We start from the raw sequence: 18,942 nt of genomic DNA, 5'->3' as shown, positions 1-18,942 counted from the left end.
CCCCCCCCCCCCCCCCCCACTCAGCTCTGGTGTCATCTGCAGGATGGGAGGGGGAGAAGCAAGGAAGAGGGTGCTGCCCCGTCCCCTCCCCCCAGCACAGGCTGGGCAAACCCCAGCCTGTAGCTCCCTCCCCTTCCCTTCTCCCATCCCATCCCATCCTGCAGACAGCACTGGCAGCAGAGCTGAGCTGCATTAACTCAGCCCCACTTCCGTGGAGGGACTAACAGAAATTAATGAACATGCTCTGCTTTGGAGCACCTTCACTTGTACCCTCCTGGAATGAGGGTTAATTTGTCGCATGATCGGGCATTTTTAAAGCACCCTGCAGCTGTGCACTTCTCTCAGGGCATGGCTGTGGAGCATTTTCAGGGGGCCAATTGAGTGACAAAATGTCACTTCTGTCAGTGCCCTTAGTTCCTTTAACTGTTGTCCAGAATCTTGGGCCAGCTGATGAAACAGTTCTAGCTCCTGCCGATTCTAGGCTCTTTGGAGACTCTCATATTTGGACAGACTTAACTAGAACCTCCAGGTGCTACTGTTGTTCATATAAACAATGCTGATAACCACACCTCACAAAAAGGTTTATGCAGCAGGCACGGTGATGCTACAGCTCAAGACCCTGAACTACTCCTCTCTATGGGGATAAGTGCTCTGGTTCTCTGTGGAGTACATAAAAACATCAGATACACCATACTGGGTCAGACCAATGGTCCATATAACCCAGTAGCATGTCAGCAATTAGCCTTCTGTGAGCACAGGGAGACTCTGGCACATGCCTACTCAGAGGGTGACAGGCTACAGCCCCTGCACTGCCTCCTCCAGAACCTCTTGCTGAAGTTCTGGTTGCACTTCTCACCACACCTGCTTATTTACACACTCCCCGTCTGTGGCCCCACCAAGTCTTAGGACCTGCTGGTTAACCTCCTTCTGGCCCTGGCTAAGCTAGCTATACATCTAGCCAGGAAGGAGGCTCTGGTTGGGAGGATCCCCAGGGATTGTAGGGCTGCTTTCCTTTCTGTCTCCAGGCACAGTATCACCCGGCAGTGTCTGCTGGTTCCTTTAACTCATTTGAGGGCCAGTTGGCACTGCCCGATATGCTCTGCTTGATGTCCCCCCTTGGCACACTAGTTATAAACCTCTGACCTCCACTCCTGTCCCTGTTTTCTTCATTATTTGTTTCATGGAATCAGTAACACATCATTAGTGGCCCCCGTTACTAAAGGGGACTTATAGTTTCCTGGGTCCATGTTTCCCATTGATGTGTTAAAAAGCCTGTCAGCAATTAGCCTTCTGCAAGCAGAGGAAGACCCTGGCACATACCTACCTGGAGTGCGCCAGGCTTCAGCCCCTTCACCACTTCCCCCAGACCCTCTTGCTTAGGTTTTCGCTGCACTCCTCCCCACACCTGTTTATTTAGGTGTTCCCTGTCCATGGCCCCACCAATTCCCAGGACTTCCTGGACAAGCTCCTCCTGGCCCTAAATCAGCAGTATATTGCACCAGGAAGGACACTCTAGCTGGAAGGATCTCCGGGGACTGTGGGGCCACTTGCCTATCCCTCCTGTGATCTTGTCTCCAGTAAGAGTATCACTGAACAGTGTCCACTGGCTTCCTGGACTCGTCTGAGGGTCAGGGGGCGCTGTCCAGTGTGCTCTGCTCAGTGTTCTCCCTTGGCACACTAGTTTTAAGCCACTGACCTTACTCCCATCCCTGTCTTTACTTGTCCCCAGAAATGAGCTGTTGTCTACCTAGTGGCCTCCCTTTCTAAGGGAGACAGTGTTTCCTTGTGGGCAGTGACCTGCATTCCCAAGGCAACAAATAGGCCCGTGTCACATGGGGGCAGAGGGAAAGAGTGAACTGGGTACGACCAGGGTTTTTCCTACCATTTCTCTCTCACCTGCAGCCTCCAGCATTTAAGGCTCAGGAAGTTCAGATTCAGAGGCTGTGCCCCACACTCCCGAGCTACCAACATCCCTTCCCACCCAGAACTGTCCCATCCCTTTTGGAATCCGGCTACGTGGCCATTGCTGGCTTCTACCGCACCTGGGGGTGAGGAGCTCTGCACTTGAGCAAGACGCTGCATGAAAAAGAACTTCCTTGGGTTACGGGGGCAATGTTTAGGGGGTGCACACCGATGCAGGTGGTACACCCCCTCCAAAAACATGCTGCTGACACTGTCAGCGGCACACCACCCCGCTGCTGACACTTCTGGTGGCGTCTGCAAGTGGTCCACGATCCCCACTGGCTGCCAATGACGCTGCTGCCCTTGGCTGGTGCTTGCCACTTGCCACTGCCGTGCTGGTCCCCCCAGCTGCCAGGGGCAGGAGTCGTTCATGTTTGGTTAGTCCCAAATTTACTCCCTACTGGTTTCATTGTGTGACCTCTCATTCTTGTCTTGAGAGAGAGAGTAAAACAAATAATTATAACAATAATAAATACATTATTCAGTTAATAAATAGTATCTCCTTTCTCTTCGCCGTTTGCACACCTTGATCGCAAACCCTTGCTTGCCGCCACCCCTCCGCCCCTGAGCCGTGAGGCGGAGCAGCCCGGCTCGCGCGCCCTGTCCCCCTCACCGGGGCCCGAGGCGCCCGGCGCCTCTAACTGTTGTTCCGCAGCCGTTAACGGCCCGCCCCATCCCCTCTGCACCTGGCTCACCACGCCCGCGGCCACGCACCGCGCCAGCAGCGCCCCCGCCGCCGTGGGCCGCGCCGGGTCCCAAGGGTTGGAAGCAGCCATAGCAGCAGCAGCAGCAGCAACGCCAGCCCCCGCCTCCCTGACCCTTGAGCGCGCGGACCGCCTCCCGTGAGACAGCGCAGCTGAGGGGGCGGGGCGGGGCGGGGCGGGGCCGGGCCTCCCTCCTCCTCAGCCGCCGGCTGGCACCTCCTACCGCCATGTTGGGTGTGGCAGCCAATGCCCGCGGCAGCCTTAGCACGGGGTGGCACCTCCCCCTCTGCCATGTTGAGTGTGGCCGCCAGGCGGGCGCCGCCGCATTGAGTATGTTGACGTGCTGGGGCGGAGGGGAGCGGTACCCGCTTCCGGTCCTGCTGGCGGTGACGCTCTTCCTCGCCCGGTCGCTCTCTGTGGTTCGGAGGAGGCGGGTAATGCGGGGTTAGAGGAGCTGCTTAGCGGGGAGGCTCCAGCTCGGGTGAGACGGGAGGGTCCGGAGCCCGGGAAGGCTCATCCGGCTCCCCGCCAGGCCTCGCCCCGCTGCTGCTGCTGCTGCACGCGAGAGGCGCGGGGTGTTGCCGCACAAGAGCTGGGGCTGCACCAGTATCCTGCTGGGACCAGCGCCGGAGGCTCCTGGCTAGAGGGTCAGGTTCCCCCTCCCCCCACCAGGGCTGCGGGAAGGAATTTTCCCCCGTGGTCAGATTGGCAACGCGGGGGTGTTGGTTTCCTCTCCTCTATAGCTGGAGGTGGCCCTTTGCCTTGTGCCTCTTGGCATACTTTGACCTCCTTTGCAGCAGCAGGGCGTAGGCTGCCCCAGTCTCCTCTCTCTGCGGGGGTGAGGGTGTTGGGTGCGTGTTGTGTCAGGGTTGAGGGCTCTGTTGAGTTCAGATGGGATGGTTTTGGTAAGGATAATCCTGCCTCAGGCTAGATGAGCTCTGGAGCTCCCTTCCAGCCTCACTTCTCTGTGACTGTGACTTTTCCCGGCCCCACTGTCAAGCCTCCTGGCCAGCAGTTGTGCTTGCAGCCTGGAGAGTCACTTGGGTTAATCCAGTTAAGATCCATGTTTCACTAAGAAGTGTGTGTGAGTCATGATGTGCAGCATGTGTTGAGAGGCTGGGATTAATATATACATCTTATTTCTAGCAGGCAGTTTGGTTTCATGTGATCCAGTGCAGCAAGACCTGGGAGCACCAAGCCTGGGAGAAGCCTTTTAAACAGAGTTCAGAATCATTGGAACAGGACCAGCAGGATGGGAAATAGTGCCTTAAAAGCCCACCTGGAGACAGCCCAGAAAACTGGTGTTTTCCAGCTAACAGGAAAGGGACTCTCTGAGGTAATGGACTAGGCTGCATGTGCACTTGATTAATTCTTCTGGAGAGGGACTGCATCCCTAGTCTTTGTGCAATATTATTAATACACATGGCACTTGAAAAGTATTTCAAGTATCTCTCCATCTGCAGCATATGCTCGTGCATGTGCTGTGCTCTGAGCCAGCAGGATGTCTGTTTTCCAAGAAGCATTTATGCTTTTAATACATTTGCTTTTACCATAAAAACAAATTTTGAAACCAGAATACTTAACAGTTAATGCATCAAAAATGACGGTTCATGGTAGGAAAAGTTGGCACAGTGCAAATAATGTTTTATAACTATTTAGTGACGCAAGGAGATTCTCTAGAAATTGCAGAGCTAGGGCCTGAAAGTTTCACAGAAGCATGTACCTGCTTAGCAGTAGTTATGTGAGTAGCCCTGTTTGGTAGGACTTTCTTGTGAGCTTACGCTGGTTGACTTGTATCTAGAGGTGCACTGATACATGGGTCCAATATTGGATCGGCACTGGTATAAAGAAAATTTACTGTATTGGAAATTGGCCATATCAAGCCAATAATTTGGCCAATAAATAGCCTGTGTGCGCGCGTAGCTGCAGTGAGTACAGGCAGCGAGGAGCACGGCCCAGCAGCATGAAGAGCTGCCTCCAGCTGGTAAGTCTGGTGTGGTGGAAGGGGAGGGAAGGGGGGGGGGCAGATCAACTCCCCCATGGTGAGGGAAGAGTGGGGCTGGGGTAGGTGCTGTCCAGCCAGGGTGGAGTGGGTGTGGGACAGAGGTGTGCCCGTGGGATGAGCTGTGGCTGTGTCCTGTGCCCTGCCTGCTCTGCCCTGGCTGGACAGCACTTGACCCAGCCCCACTTCTCCCTTACTGTGGGGACCTTGATCTGCCCCCACATGCCCCTTCCCTTCCCCCCCGCCCCCTTTTACCACACCAGACTTACCAGCTGGAGGCAGCTCTCCACGCTGCCGGGCTGGGTATCAGAAATCAGATCAGTATTGGCCAATATGCATCCTTAAAAACTGGCTATCAGTATCAGCTGCAGAAGTCTCTATTTGTGCATGCCTGCTTATAACTGGATGCAAACAAGCAGAACAGTCTAACGTTTCCAAAATATCACTGTTTGGGGACCAGTTCACAATTGTTGCGGGACATGTGTAACAATTGAATTGGTCCCAGATGTCACTGATTGGGAACTGGTTCATGGGTATGTGAAGTACTGTGGCTTGAACACCAGGGGGTGGGAGTGAGCACCCAGCCCAGCATGCCTCTCAGTAGATGATGAACTGGGGAGGAGTGCTTGCACCTATTGAGGTGTCTCAGGACTAAGTGATCGGTGGCTGTGAGTATTGTTACTTTTCTGCTTTCTTTTGTTTCTTGAACACAGACTACTGAAGTTAATTGAACTCATGCTTAGGAAACAAGGGAAAGCAGAAAAGTGACATCCTGGGGAAGTGCTTTTGGAGGGGTCAGAGGCATGATGACAGGCTGTGGCTGAGTCGGGAGTGAGGGCGCAGCTGCTTGCCAGAAAAATAGTTTTATTGAACATACAGTGTAAGGGAGCTCATTGATTGATTAAGAAGTGCCAACAAAAGGGGGAAGAAGGGGATGTAGTAGAGTTCTGCCACATACCAGAGTGGCCAGTTGCAGCAGTGTGTGGGAGGGGGAGGAGCAATGCACTGTGGGATACCTGACTGACCAGACCCATATCACAGAACACTTGACGTCCACATGCAACACTGAGCCAGTTTTAAGTAGTGCTCAATTTTTCCAGGTACACTGTTGAACTATTTCCAGCAAATTTAAATTAAACTGGAATATACATCTATCTTTTAGGTTTAAACTGCATTTAAACTCTTCTAAAAGTTGTGTGTCCATCGCTTCTCGACCTCTTGAAGGCTCAGATCAAGTGCAGTAGGCAGCCAGAACATTGTCTCATGGATTAAGCTGTGTGGAGGCATTTGATGGTTCTTGCTATATTGGGTTATTAAAAACAGTTATGCCAGATACAGTTTGAAGTGGTCAGGGATGAAAGTAAAAGGGAGTGGATTCCACTTAGGCAAGGATAGTGGCAAGATGGAAGAAAATTTTTGTTTTTATGCTTACTTGATAGTGGAGGGAAGAAAGTAGTAGGATAGAGAAGGGTTTTTTGCTTCTGTCATGTTAAAATGATGAAGTAATCAATTAGCCATCTTTTATTTAAAATCAGGCACAATAAGGAAAACCCACAAAGGAAATGGTGTGAGTTTTTATAACCATAGTGCACTGTGTCATCCCACGTTGTCCGAGCTAGGAGTTGATTTTTCTAGGAGTTTGTAAAATGTCTGCCTTTTCTCAAATACAAAATTATCTTTTAAAATATGTTTTGGATTGAATTTGATAAGTATCGCTTTCTGTGGTATTAGTTCACACAATTATTCTACTAAAAAATTAATACCAAAATGTAAATAGCTGAAAGACTTACGCATGAAATTACACTGTCTGGTGTGAAGTAATACCAATTGTTTTAAATGCTGTATCTCAACTCTGTCTCTATTTATTTATTTATTTATTTATTTATTTATTTATTTCCTTTGTATTTTCCCACCCAGTTTCCTGAAGACCTGCAGAAGCTAGCAAGCAACTTGAGAACAATAGATTTGTCAAGCAACAAAATTGAGATCTTGACACCAGTGATAGGAAAATTTTCGGTTCTGAAAAGTCTTTCTCTAAACAACAACAAACTGAGTATGAAAACTGATTTAATATCATAATGGGGTTCTAAAAGAATAATGAAACAGAATATCTCTATTGTTGATCAGAAGTTAAATTTGATGACAAAATGTAAAGGAGATCTTTGGTCATTTATACTAAAAGCTTTTGGAATTTACAATCAAAATTAGATTTGTGACAAACTAGTTAAGAACTCTTAGATTATAACTTTGCAGTATCATGTAAGTACTTTAAAACATATCACATTGCTTGGTTTTCAGATCAGACAGTTCACAGCACAAAATCTGGTTGCATACTTGCACAGAAAATATTTGATGTGGATGTAGTACAGAAAACAGTTTTGGTAGTTCAGTAAGTGTCTCTTGGGCAAGTGTCCTGCAGACTTCAAGCAGCTACCAGCTAGGCTATCTGCCAGAGGTGCTAGGGTTGTTTTGGATGAGTGGTAAAACTAAAGTGTGTTTGTTTGTTTTTTAATGGATGTCAGGTGCTCTGCCTAGTCTCTTAATCAAATTAACATGGGATGGGAAAAACTAAACTCGTATGTTACTTCTAAATTTACTGTACGTGTCTTAGAATACATCAGCCAATTGCCTTAATCATGAGAATAATTTTATGTTAAAATCATAGAAAATGAGGGTTGGAAGGGACTTCTGGATGCCATCTAGTCAAACCGCCTGCTTAAAGCAGGACCATCCCCAACTAGGTCATCCCAGCCAAGGCCTTAAAAACCTATGGTATAAAATCCTATCAGAATACTCCTGTGTGGAATATAGCAATGCTAGTCTTGGCTGTTTTTAAATATGGACACTTTTGTTTTTTTCTAGTTGCTTAGGTTGTTCATAATTTATTTCTAGCTGCTCTACCTGAGGAGCTGTGTAAACTGAAAAGGCTAGACACGTTGCATCTGAATGGCAATCACCTGAGACAGCTGCCAGCTGGCTTTGGACAACTCTCAGCTCTCAAGACCCTGAGCCTTTCTGGAAATCAGCTTCGGACTGTGCCCACCCAGTTGTGCAGTCTTCGTCATTTGGATGTGGTGGATCTCTCCAAAAACCAGATCCAGAGTGTGCCAGATGCAGTAGGGGAACTGCAGGCCATTGAACTCAATTTGAATCAGAACCAGGTCTGGAAACTGAGGGTTGATAGGCATGTGGACTTGAAGCATGATTATTTCATTCTTAAAGAGCAAGTGTTCCCTACAAATCAGAAAATGAGATACTTGGAGGTTCTAGGGTGAAAGGACTGCTTTTTTGTTTTAAGTATGGTAGTATAGGTGGGTGCAAGGAAGGATCTGATATCTCTTACTGCCTGGTTTGACTGCAGGATTGTAAGAATGGCCTTTCTTAAAGGTCAGGTCTTTTATAATATTTTTTCTTCAAGAAGAGCAGATAGTTACCGTATGAGAAGAATAATTTGGACACCCCCATTGTGTTCGTCCACTCCACCAATCCACTGTAGCATTTAGCCTTTTATCTTTGTTTCTTAGTAGGTCCCTGTTTTGGGAAGGGTATCTAGATAGTGGTGGTTTGAGGTTCAGAAAACTGCATGGTGAATGAAGCTTGGAATAGAAGGATTTCAGTGTTTACTAACTATGTAGAACTTATGGATTCTTTGGCTGTTTAACTTGCCAAATGCCAAGTTGATTTGGAATAGTGTTATTATTGTCACATGAGGACAGTATTAGAAATAAGAAGTAAGCTTTGTTGTTAGGTTCTTTATTTTAGAAATATTCAGTCTTGCCCTTATGGTTCAATTAAAGAAGTATAACAGGCCCTTTAAAAATAAACTAATTTATAGCTGTCAACAGAACTAGGAAAGTCAGGAAAATAGGAGGTTCTTAGTTTATCTCATTACCCCAGTTAATCTATAGCCGTGATTCTCAATCAGGGTACCACAGCACCCCAGAGTGCCTTCAGATCTTTTCATGGGTGCTGCAGGGTGCCATGCAATGGTAGCAGTGCAAGATATACAAACAGAATCATGAGATTAAACCCAGATATTTCAAATAAGAGTCCACAGTGTTAAGAACTTTCTGATCTGTTGTGGTCTTTCTAAATTCTTTGCAAGAGAAGAGTTGCTGTAATATTTTTCTTTTTCTGTAGTCAAAAATGAAATGAAAACTAAGAGCTGACATTTTGAGGCTTCCTTGAGTCTAAAAACATTAAGAACTACTGGTCTATAGAATAAGCAATAGCACTATTAGTGTGCCTTGTATTTGGATAACTCAACATCAGATTTGTTAAATAATAGCTTGCAAAACACTGCTTGGTATACAGGTAAATAACTCATTAACAGTATTTAATTTAAACTTCGTTCACTCTCTCCTTTGCTACCCAACAGATTTCCCAGATTTCTGTGCAGATCTCTCACTGTCCACGGCTCAAGGTTCTGCGTTTAGAAGAGAACTGTCTAGAACTCAGCATGCTTCCTCAGAGCATCCTCAGTGATTCCCAAATCTCACTGCTCGCAGTTGAGGGCAATCTTTTTGAAATCAAGAAGCTCAGAGAACTGGAGGGCTATGACAAGGTGTATAGTTAAATATCTAGTGAATGCCATTTAATTCCCGTTCCAAAAATGTATTCTCAGAATATGGGGTGGGGGAGGTGAGGGCTATGCTGTTAGTTATGCTGCTGGATGAGAGCTCAGACAGTCCATTGGTTTTAGCAAGGACAATCTTTGGGGAAGACCTACCTTCCTTTTGAGCTTATTAGACCATAACAAAGGACCTGTTTGTGGGTGGCACAAGAACAGGTTGTAAGATGAATGTCTTGAGTGGTCTTTTTTTATGCCTCAGGGAGGCCTATCCCTTCAGATCTGGCATACATCAAACTGCACTGTAGCATGCATTTAAGCCAGTTTATTTTTAAGTTACAGCGCTCTTAACCCAGTAATTAGGTGATACCAGCAAGGATACAGCATAGTCTGGAGACTGAAAGCTACAATTTTTAACACACTGGTAGTAGTGAAATGGAGCAATAGTGGTATTTCTAGTTAGTGCTAAGTTTGAGCATTATTTATTTGGGTTTCCCTTCCCAGTGACTGACACAGGAAACTGAAACTAGGGAGCATCAAGTTTGGAAGAATGGAGGGGGAGGGCTTCAGTTGTTTAATTGGCCTCAGATTTTATAGCTCTTTCCTTGGAAAGAATTTGGGTTGTGTGGTTTTGTGTGTTATATAATCTTCTGCACGATGGTTGTACTATAGAATTTCTTATAAGAAAGTGTCTGTATTAGCCTTGTTGCTGCTTTCATTTTTATTGCAGGAAATTTGATACTGACTCTCATAAGTCCTTACCTGTACTAGGTAGTCTTGTAGATAAAGTTGACCTTGTAGATAAAATTGTGGGAGGGGGGAATTAAAATGACTTAAACTTTTGAGTCCAAATATTTTTGTTATCTCAAACACGTATATCTCCTGATTTGCATTGTCTGGGTGACAACAAGTTTACAACCAATTGGCTATAGAAGGGAGAGGTGTTGTCACTTAAGTATCTGAGAGTGCCAAAGCTCTTCCATTGATGTCATTCAAATAATATTGCTTTGTACCTGATAGTATAATACTTGGTCTCTGCAACACTGAATATTGTTTTGGCAAGGAGCCTGTAGGTTGTATTTATTCATGTAAGTCTACAGATTCCTTAGAAAAATCATGACTACAAATTCCTTGCTAAGTAAATGAGCTCTTGGCATTCACCATCAATAACATCTGCAAATGGCATCTCTCTAATCTGTTCTAAGGACAAGGTATTATGAGGCTTTTCTGATGTTCATTCTGGTTTTTTTGTTTTTTTTTTAACTTGAAGAAATAATGATCGTCACTGCTGTCCAAGCAAGCTGTTTACCTGTTACCCCAAACTGAATTGTTTGGAATGACCATGTTAACTCTGGTAGGGTTAGAGTGCTGCAACTATGCTGGTCTAGGAAATAAGCAAAAAGCAAGACTTTCTTACTGAACCAACTGCATAGTTAGGAGAGGTGTTAGGCAAGCTTGAGGACACAATCTTCATGTTGGGTACTTTATGCTTAAACTTGTCTAATATCTCTTCCCAGCTATATAGAAGTGATCCAGAAATAGCCAAGAAATCCCCCTGCCTCTTACAAACTGACTGTTTGTTGTTTTTTGTATCCATACTTTCTTCCTTCAGAACAAATAACTTGATCTCTTCTCTGTGTTTTTTAGTATATGGAGCGGTTCACAGCTACGAAGAAGAAGTTTGCATGATAGTTTGCCATTCTGGGTTTGTCACCAGAAAGAAAAAGGCAGCAAGTGAAGCAGTGTAATCAGCAATGCTGGCTGCCTGGCAGGAGAGGACTTCCAAGACTGGAGATGAGACTGACCATATTAGCTTCACACTAAAATGATAGGTTGTTGCCAAGGATGCTTCAAGCAAATATGGGCATTGAACTGGTAAATCTGCCTGAAGGCTGGTTTCCACTTCTGGGCTATCATAGCTTTCAGTTCACTTTATTCTCCTTTTTCAGGGCACACAATGACTTTAGCAGGAGATAAGGGGAATGCAATTCTCACTGGTGGCTGAACTCAGGTGTTGGTCATAAGCTTCTTTTTTACAACAATTATTCCCCTTTCAGGTGTTGCTTTAGGTTAGTTAAGCTACTTTTGTTGAAACACTCATGTGGGAATGAGCTGAAGTTCTATTACCAACACAACTCCAAAATGTCACACTTGCTGTAAATGTCTACTAGTATGGATAAAGCTAACTTTAACATGTCGTAACACTTAAAATTGTGTACACTTTATGAAGCACAAAGAGTTCATGCAGTTAATTTATTTAAAGTATTTTATATTAATTGCTTTTTAAAATCAAATCATGTCTCTGGCATTATTTTTTGTCATTTAAACTGTTGTAGAGATTCTCTTCTACCTGATAGAATTGCACTATGGTTCTTTTCTTCTTAAGCAGTATTTAATGATTACTCGACAAGTTCTCAATATCTTTAGTAAAATATACTTTGCCAGAAAAGTTGATATCCTTGCACTGATTTAATATTTTCTGCAGAGCCACGTCTAAAGTTTTTTCTTCACCTTTTTACAGCTGCCTTACTACCAAAAGCACTCGCAATTGTATGTAACTGGCACTAAAATGATAGCTATGTATTTGCTTATTTTAGTAAAACACTTTAAAAAGAACTAAATGTCTTAATTCCATTTGAAATCTACCACTTCAAATTTTTTTGTTTTTTTGTTTTTTTTTTTACAGACTTAACTATAAGCCCTTTTTATTGAAGGGTACTTGTTTTTGTGTTTTACCCAATCTTGAAGGAAGCCTACACTTAAAACTGACAAAATAAACATGCTTTTCAAAAAGAGAAAATGTTTGGTAGATATTAAGTGTGCATCTCAAATAGCAAGTTAACTAATTGCTATTGCATGTAGAAACAGAAGTTGTATTCCATCAAAGCACATTTTCATTGTAAGACGTTAATGTTACTTCTGCATGTTGTTTCTACTGCAGCTGATGTGAACTAATTGCACTTAAATATTGCCCAGCATTTGCACTGTACCTGTCCCTCCCTTTAAGTCCTCTCAAAGGCCTGTTAAATAAGGTTAGTTAAGAATTCAGAAATGCATAGAAAGTTAACAGCACTGAACTTCAGTTACTCTTGCTTGGATAGGTGGATAGACTGAATTTTTTTTTTTAAATGACTACCAATAAAAGTCAGTTTGCTACCATGAATTCCCTGCCCTTTAAAGCTTAGAACATGCATTAATTTTTCAGGAGTGCCTCACCAAGGGGAAATTTGAGTACTGTCCCTGTATGATTTATTCCAAGCTGAGTGTGAATTAGTATCTAATCAGTGTTCCCTGAAATCCACACTCCCTTCTATCTTAAGTATGTGGTACCAGTGCTGTAGCTCAAAGGGACAAAATTCATACTGTTCTTTAACAAGGAAAATTACTTGCACTCAGTGTAAAACTATTGAGAAGCAAACTTGAAGTGTGAAAGTCAATGGAGAGAATAGTATTAGCTATATATTTTATGAAATAATAAAAGTTCTACAAGCACTAGTGATAAGAGGTGGTTGGGTGACAAGTACATAACTACTATAACTCATGTAAAAAGCCTTATTTAATTAACCTGCAGGTAAGTTGGAAAAAAATTCAGCATTAATCAGGGTGAATTAAGTCTTACCATACCAGTACTATTAGGGTTAAATACAGCTGAAATACTGTACAAAAAAGCCTCCAAACCCCTTTTAAAAATAAGCACATGTAATCCAAGCAAGCTGTTACTTCAGGTGAGTAGGAGGTAGTTTCATTGCTTGGTGTGGAGGTGGTGAGGGGCATGTTGGTGCAGCACATGGCCTGATCTAGCCTGCTGGCTAGCCCCACTCCATTTAACTAGCCCAATGGGGCCAAAACTGTGGGCACCACTGCTCTTTTAACAGCCTAACTTAAAATTGCAGCTGTTCATGCTGAGAAAAAAAAGAGGAGTACTTATGCAGGAGAAAGTGGGTAGAGACAACAGTCCATCATTCCTTTCCTTGTTTATAATTTTATGAAGAAAGTTATCTTAAATGTAGTTGACCACAGAGGATAAGAAAATGGACTAATCTCTGGTCAGAAAAACAGCATGGCAGTAAGTGAAGCAACTGCCATCTTCTCTACTGCTCAGCGGTTCAGTCCAGGAGCTACTTGACTCATACATGTCAATTTTGGGGGAATTAAATGTGGCTTGAAGCACAGCAGAGTTCCTTTAACATTCATTATGCCACATATGAGAGTCAGAAAACATTTAAGCAAGCCTCGTTTCAGGTATATTTCACCTTAATTATTATCATATAGAGCTGTAGTGTTAATGTTAGCAGCCCCCACAGGCTAGTGGAGGGTTGTTTGCTTTAGCCAGAAAAGCTGTGAGAATCCCTCTTCAATTAACATGACTGCAGCCACATGAGAAGTTTTGCTACTTGAAAACCTTAGTAGCATAAATATAAATAACCTATTTTCTAGCAACTTTCACATATATAGCTTTCTCTTATCTCCTGTAAGAAAAGTATCTCATTGCAAAGGCAAACAGCCCTTCTCGTAAGTTTGGAGATGCTTGAAGAATTTCTAGGTATGCTACCTACTGTTGAAAAAAAGTCCAGCCCTGGATTTATATACATCCTTGTATTACAGTAGTATATACTACTCTTGTTAGTCTAATGCAGTATTTACTCTATACTGGTGCCTCAGGTCATTCTTCCCCTACCCCATTCTTTGACCTATTTCACTTATCCTTTTTTTCATTGCTCTGCAGATACTTCTTTACCCTCATATCTCTACCCATAAAAAGATTTAACCAAGATGTTGCCATTTTAGCTCTGCCCCACAAGCCCCAGTTAGTGCTTGGGGTGGCGTCAAACAACTCTGCAGTAGGAATATTGAGGGGAGAGTTAGTTACACACTCTTGTGCTCTCACCTTACCTCAGTTTTTTCACACCATTTTTCTTTTTTAGTCAAGCTACTTATTGTCTCTCTGCATTTGTTGTTACATCAACAAACTTTGCAAACTAGAATTGTATTAGAAATCCACTAAAAAAAAAAAAGAGTGTACAGCTGTGCAAAAGCATCTTAAAACAAGAATTCTGCAAGGGAGGAACAGGAATAAGACCTTGGGAATTGGTTCTGCCAAGTTTTCCCAGAGGTAAGCTGATTAGAGGTTGGTATACAAAGACTCTGGTTACAGAGTTCTGTGTTTTGTCATACCTAATGGCTTAATGATGCAAAGCAACCATAGAACGTTTCCTTCTGTATGCTATTCAGGATTGTATTTAACATAAAAAGAAAATATGCACGTAAACAACTTTTATTCCATCTAGTACATATGATGAATTTTTATTACAGTTTAGGCCAACAAAAATGAGAAGCAGACAGTTTTGACACATCAGTGCCCCAAACCCCCTCAAGGCCCCAGTTCTGTACAACATGAAAGACACTGATATTCTGTTAGTTAATAAAGCTTTATCCATGTGCTGTCACATTGGCACAAGGATTGTATGGTAATTAGGTCCCAGGTAAGCTGTACAAATACAAGCAGCATCACATGGGAAACCGTTTTAACCTGCAATATTACATTTTTGTGCATCACTGATGGTACTAGTTTTCATGGCTAACATATTTAGTTACTGTAACAGCAGCATGGGAAGTCAAACATGGGTTAAAAAAAAAAAGTTTTTTCCAGTAGTGGGGGATGGGAGGGGAAGAGGGAAGCAGAGTATTCCAAAGGAATCCTAGAAGAAGTTCTAGAACAGGGGTGCTCAGCCCCTGGCCTACAGGTCAGATCCAACCCACAGGTACACAGGGAGTCCTGTAATCTGTGGCACTGCACCAAAGAAACTATTGAGTTTCCTATCCTCAGCAGAACATACCATTGAAGTGAACAAAAAGCCCAAAACATGTTATTTTCAGAAAATGTTTTTTCAACCAACAGACTTATGGGGTGGGGGGAGGAACTTAGGTATTCAAATCCCTTTAAAACAAATAAAGCAACACAAATACAAAAAAAAGTTTTCCCATGCACTGTTTAAGAGCTTGTAGGAGCCTGCAATGTTTCCAAATACCACTTTGCTACCCATGTGGGCATCCTTCCAGCTCTAGCAGAAGTCAACATACAACCACAAGTGTCCATTATCAGCAAAAATTGGCATCATTATCTCGGTTCATACTAGACTTTCCAGTGTTTTATCTAGCCTTCTAGTTACGTCTCACTTTCATTTTTCATGGCCAGGATTTGTTTGCAGTGAGATGTCCCCGAAGTGGCTTAAAAATGCTAGTTATTTTGCTGGTTAGAGTATGTTACATACCTAATATTTGGTTAATGTGTGACCAAAATTACCCATCGTGACATTTTTTAATGTTAGCTTTAGCCCAGAATTTTCTAAGGGCTGCAAATACTCAATTACTGGAACAAAAGTGTTACGTATGGAATCCTCAAGTGACTTGTGCAGAACCCTCCCTTTCCCACAAAGTGCTAGCACTGAATATCACAGTTTAGGTTACATATAAATCATTCATAGACTGAAGAAGTGGATACTATAACAGCTTTCTTCACCCCTGAAACAATCCACTTGTGGTTTTAACTTTTAGGAGAACACTGGGAATAGAGCAGATTAAATGCATTTGCAAAACAAAACATGAACAATCTGTTCATAGGAAGAACAAATCCCTTTCCAACCCAGAGAAACTGGAGCATTCTGGTTGTAAGCCACTTGGATTTGGATCATTTCCTACTATATGTTTTAAAGCCTGATTACTAAGCTGGTTTATTACAGCAGAACTAGAGCAAGCAGATTGTTCCCAGAACAAGGGAGAAAAGGAGAGCAGTAGTTCATGAAATATTTGCTGTTCTTTCAAGAAACATTGCTACAAACTAAAGATCTAAAAATGTTAGTCACTTATTGTAAATTTGCTATTACTTATTGTTTAGATTCGGTGGGAAGATACACATACATACTTCAGTAGGATGACTTTACACAGGCTTTAAAAGAACAAGTCTGTCAGACTTCAGAAGATATTTCTTCCATTATATTGATTCAGAGATTTAAAAAGCTGCCCCAGAGCCACTGCAGGGGAACAAACCTTTATATAAACCCCAACTGAGATTTTTGATATAGCACTGGATTACATTAGACACAGATCTATACAAGTACAAGATATCTGCTCTACTATGTATTCAGACTCAAGTCTCTTGTAAGCTCAGATATTTTTATTCATTTTGAAGTTTTGTCCAAAGCTTTATGGTTACTTCAAAAAGTGTGTGATACAATTATTAGGAAAAAAATGCAGCAGAAGTTGCTAACCATGCCATTTATTTTTTCCTTAATGTAAAGTGATGGATTAAAGCTGGTGTACCCCTCCAATTTAATTTAACATTACAAATTTGTGTTTAAACAAATATGTATTAAAGCCCTCAACCTAAATGTAGTAGCCATTGGCTATAACTTGTTACATCTGGTAGTTCAAACTTAGCCCCCCAAAGCCTTTCATAAATTGCTTGGAAGTTAAACCAACCACCTGTAAAGCTGCTAAATTAAGAAGTACCAGACATAAGAATCAAGCCCTTATTTTAGTGAGGGTACACAACTCTGAGGTAATTCAAAGGAACATAAAGCATATGAAGTGCCCTGTCCAACCTTTCCACAAGTGTTAACTCATGTTACACCACCATTTTCCCCAAACTGAATAGAACAGTTTGTGCAGGGGAAAGGATGAAGAATATATTAAAAACCAAAAAAAGCGGGGGGGGGGGAGGCAAAACAAAGCCAAAAAACCCAAAAGCTGTGAAAGCAAGCCCTGCACAGGCTGAATTAAAATTAGATTAAAACAGGATCAATTCTTCTCTATTAAGAGTGAGCTAGGTTGGCAACTTTGCTGGAGAAGTCAAAGCCAAGTCTGAATACAGAGGCCAAGAAGAGGGAAACCCTAATGAAGCAGCTTCTTTTTCACTCTTCACAGCCCTTTTTATTCTGAGATACAGGAAGTTTCACAGATCCATGAAAATGGTGGCTTGCAGCTGGAGAAAGATATTGGACAATGGCAGCAGGCTTTAGCTATCAATGAGTTTCTTGGCTCTGACATTGGCATGCTCAATGCGATCTTTGTTGGTATCCGCCTGAAATGTAAAAAGCATGCTTAAGAACAACAGGTGACTGGAAGACTTTATGCCAAGCAAAATTAATATAGTAAATTCAAAGTCCACCCCCCACAGGCTGGTCCACAGAACTGCACTGCGCTATTATTTGGATTCATAGAAGGGAAATGGGAAGCCTTTGCTGTTGACTCAGTAGTGGCTTGTAGTTTTGCAAGAGGGCAGAAAGATTGTATTAGTTCTCTTCCATCACTCTAGCCATCCTCTTGAGGTTTTAGAGGAGCTGGGAGAAGTTATATAGGGAAATCTGACAAGGATTTTCCTCTAAGCTTACTTCAGTGACTAGTAAGGCAAGTGGCTTTCCACAATGCTTTGTTTCTCTGATAGCAGCCAAGGTAGGATACGGTTTAGGAAATAACTTTGCAAGAACTTCACTGTTTAAAAACACTGGACTGTATTAAACCAATTAAAAACCCACAAGCCAGAAGTAGCTGTCAGATGAAAAGAGTTTAATCTAACCTAACCACCTGGATTTAAAAAAACCAAACAAAAACAAAACTCCCCAAAAAACAAACTACACCACACACAAGCTATCAAGTGTCATGTCAGTGAGGCCTACATGGAACCCATGAAATTCTATAGCCCAGAAGATACTTAAACATCCAAATTAGGATTTAAAGTGTTGGGTCTCCAAAAAGTTGTTCTAGCCTCACTGTCCAACCATTGGTTCTTGTTCTGACCATCTCAAAGAAACACATTTTTAGTTTTATAAATAATCTTTCCCCAGACAGATATCAAATAGGTCATTGCTCCTTCAAGTCTCACTGCAGGACAAACCCTTCCTGTTCCTATTTTCTGAATGTTTATAGCTATTTTAAAACACTTTGTGAACTAGACATGTTTTTGACCACCAGTCAGAGCTGCATACTGGCAATACTGCCAAAACTTGTACTACATGTATAAAGCAGGGAACATGGAGAGAGTTGCATTTACTGTCAGCCACATCATATAACACCAGTCAAGCTGGTTAATTTTAATTCTTCCCTGGGCACAAAACTTGTAATTGGTGCAATCACCTTTGTATTTCCTTCTTGTATTATTAAGACCCCTTGGTTGTGGTTAAGGACTTTTAGCCTCCCTTATTGCTAAACTAGCAATCAAGCTGCAGGCAATTATCATCAGCTTCCCTTTTCAGTTGTCATATATATAATACATAATATTATTATTACTTTTGTTTCCCTTTTTAGCTAGCATGGATTTTAAAGCGTGAAATCCATCACTTCTTGGTGACTGCTGAACTGGAGTGGAGGGAGAAAGGGGTGGTACAACTTTAAAGCACCAATTAAGAGCTCAACATCTTCCTATTTTTGGAACACTAAGCTTGTGTTATCCTAGCTTGCACCCCTAAAACCTACTAAGTGTTTAAAATTCATCTTAATAAGAACACGAGAATTGCCATTTACTGGGTTGGATCATAGGTACATCTTACTAGTCTCCTGTGTCACAGTGGTAAAGACCAGATGCTGAAAACGCAGAGTGAACTGGGCATGAGCAGGGCCCCCCCCCCCACTTGCAGCCTCCAGCATTTAGGGTCTAGGAAGTTCCAGTTCTGAGGTTGTGCCCTTCACTCCCATGCTCAACAGCAACT

General features: G+C 42.9%; 3 protein-coding genes across 6 annotated transcripts in view; 1 reads left to right on the top strand and 2 right to left on the bottom strand.

Moving 5' to 3' along the window:
* Positions 1-2,755, bottom strand: part of HAUS2 (HAUS augmin like complex subunit 2) — a 30,000-nt gene extending 27,245 nt beyond the window's left edge. The window contains exon 1 of the mRNA XM_019519080.1: positions 2,649-2,755. Within this exon, the coding sequence (XP_019374625.1) occupies positions 2,649-2,738 (90 nt within the window). The 5' untranslated portion in view covers positions 2,739-2,755. The remainder of the gene's footprint in view (positions 1-2,648) is intronic.
* A 421-nt stretch (positions 2,756-3,176) lies between these two features.
* Positions 3,177-11,692, top strand: LRRC57 (leucine rich repeat containing 57). Of its 2 annotated transcripts, none has more exons than XM_019519079.1 (6): positions 3,177-3,313; positions 3,816-4,002; positions 6,586-6,721; positions 7,561-7,829; positions 9,047-9,232; positions 10,886-11,692. In XM_019519079.1, exons 2-6 carry the CDS (start codon positions 3,919-3,921, stop codon positions 10,925-10,927), a joined length of 717 nt encoding a protein of 238 aa, XP_019374624.1. In that variant the 5' UTR covers positions 3,177-3,313; positions 3,816-3,918; the 3' UTR covers positions 10,928-11,692. The 2 variants fall into 2 exon arrangements, with proteins under 2 accessions (XP_019374624.1, XP_019374623.1); XM_019519078.1 differs by having other exon boundaries at positions 3,813-4,002.
* A 4,578-nt stretch (positions 11,693-16,270) lies between these two features.
* SNAP23 (synaptosome associated protein 23) overlaps positions 16,271-18,942 on the bottom strand; it is a 35,359-nt gene continuing 32,687 nt past the window's right edge. For all 3 annotated transcript variants that reach the window (XM_019519083.1, XM_019519082.1, XM_019519081.1), the window contains exon 8: positions 16,271-17,318. In XM_019519083.1, the coding sequence (XP_019374628.1) occupies positions 17,253-17,318 (66 nt within the window). In that variant the 3' untranslated portion in view covers positions 16,271-17,252. The remainder of the gene's footprint in view (positions 17,319-18,942) is intronic.

The sequence above is a fragment of the Gavialis gangeticus genome, unplaced genomic scaffold, assembly GCF_001723915.1.
Source record: "Gavialis gangeticus isolate Ggan-Ray unplaced genomic scaffold, GavGan_comp1, whole genome shotgun sequence".
Lineage (NCBI taxonomy): Eukaryota > Metazoa > Chordata > Crocodylia > Gavialidae > Gavialis > Gavialis gangeticus.
The sequence above is the reverse complement of the archived record's forward strand: the minus strand, read 5'-3'. Positions and strand labels throughout refer to the sequence as shown.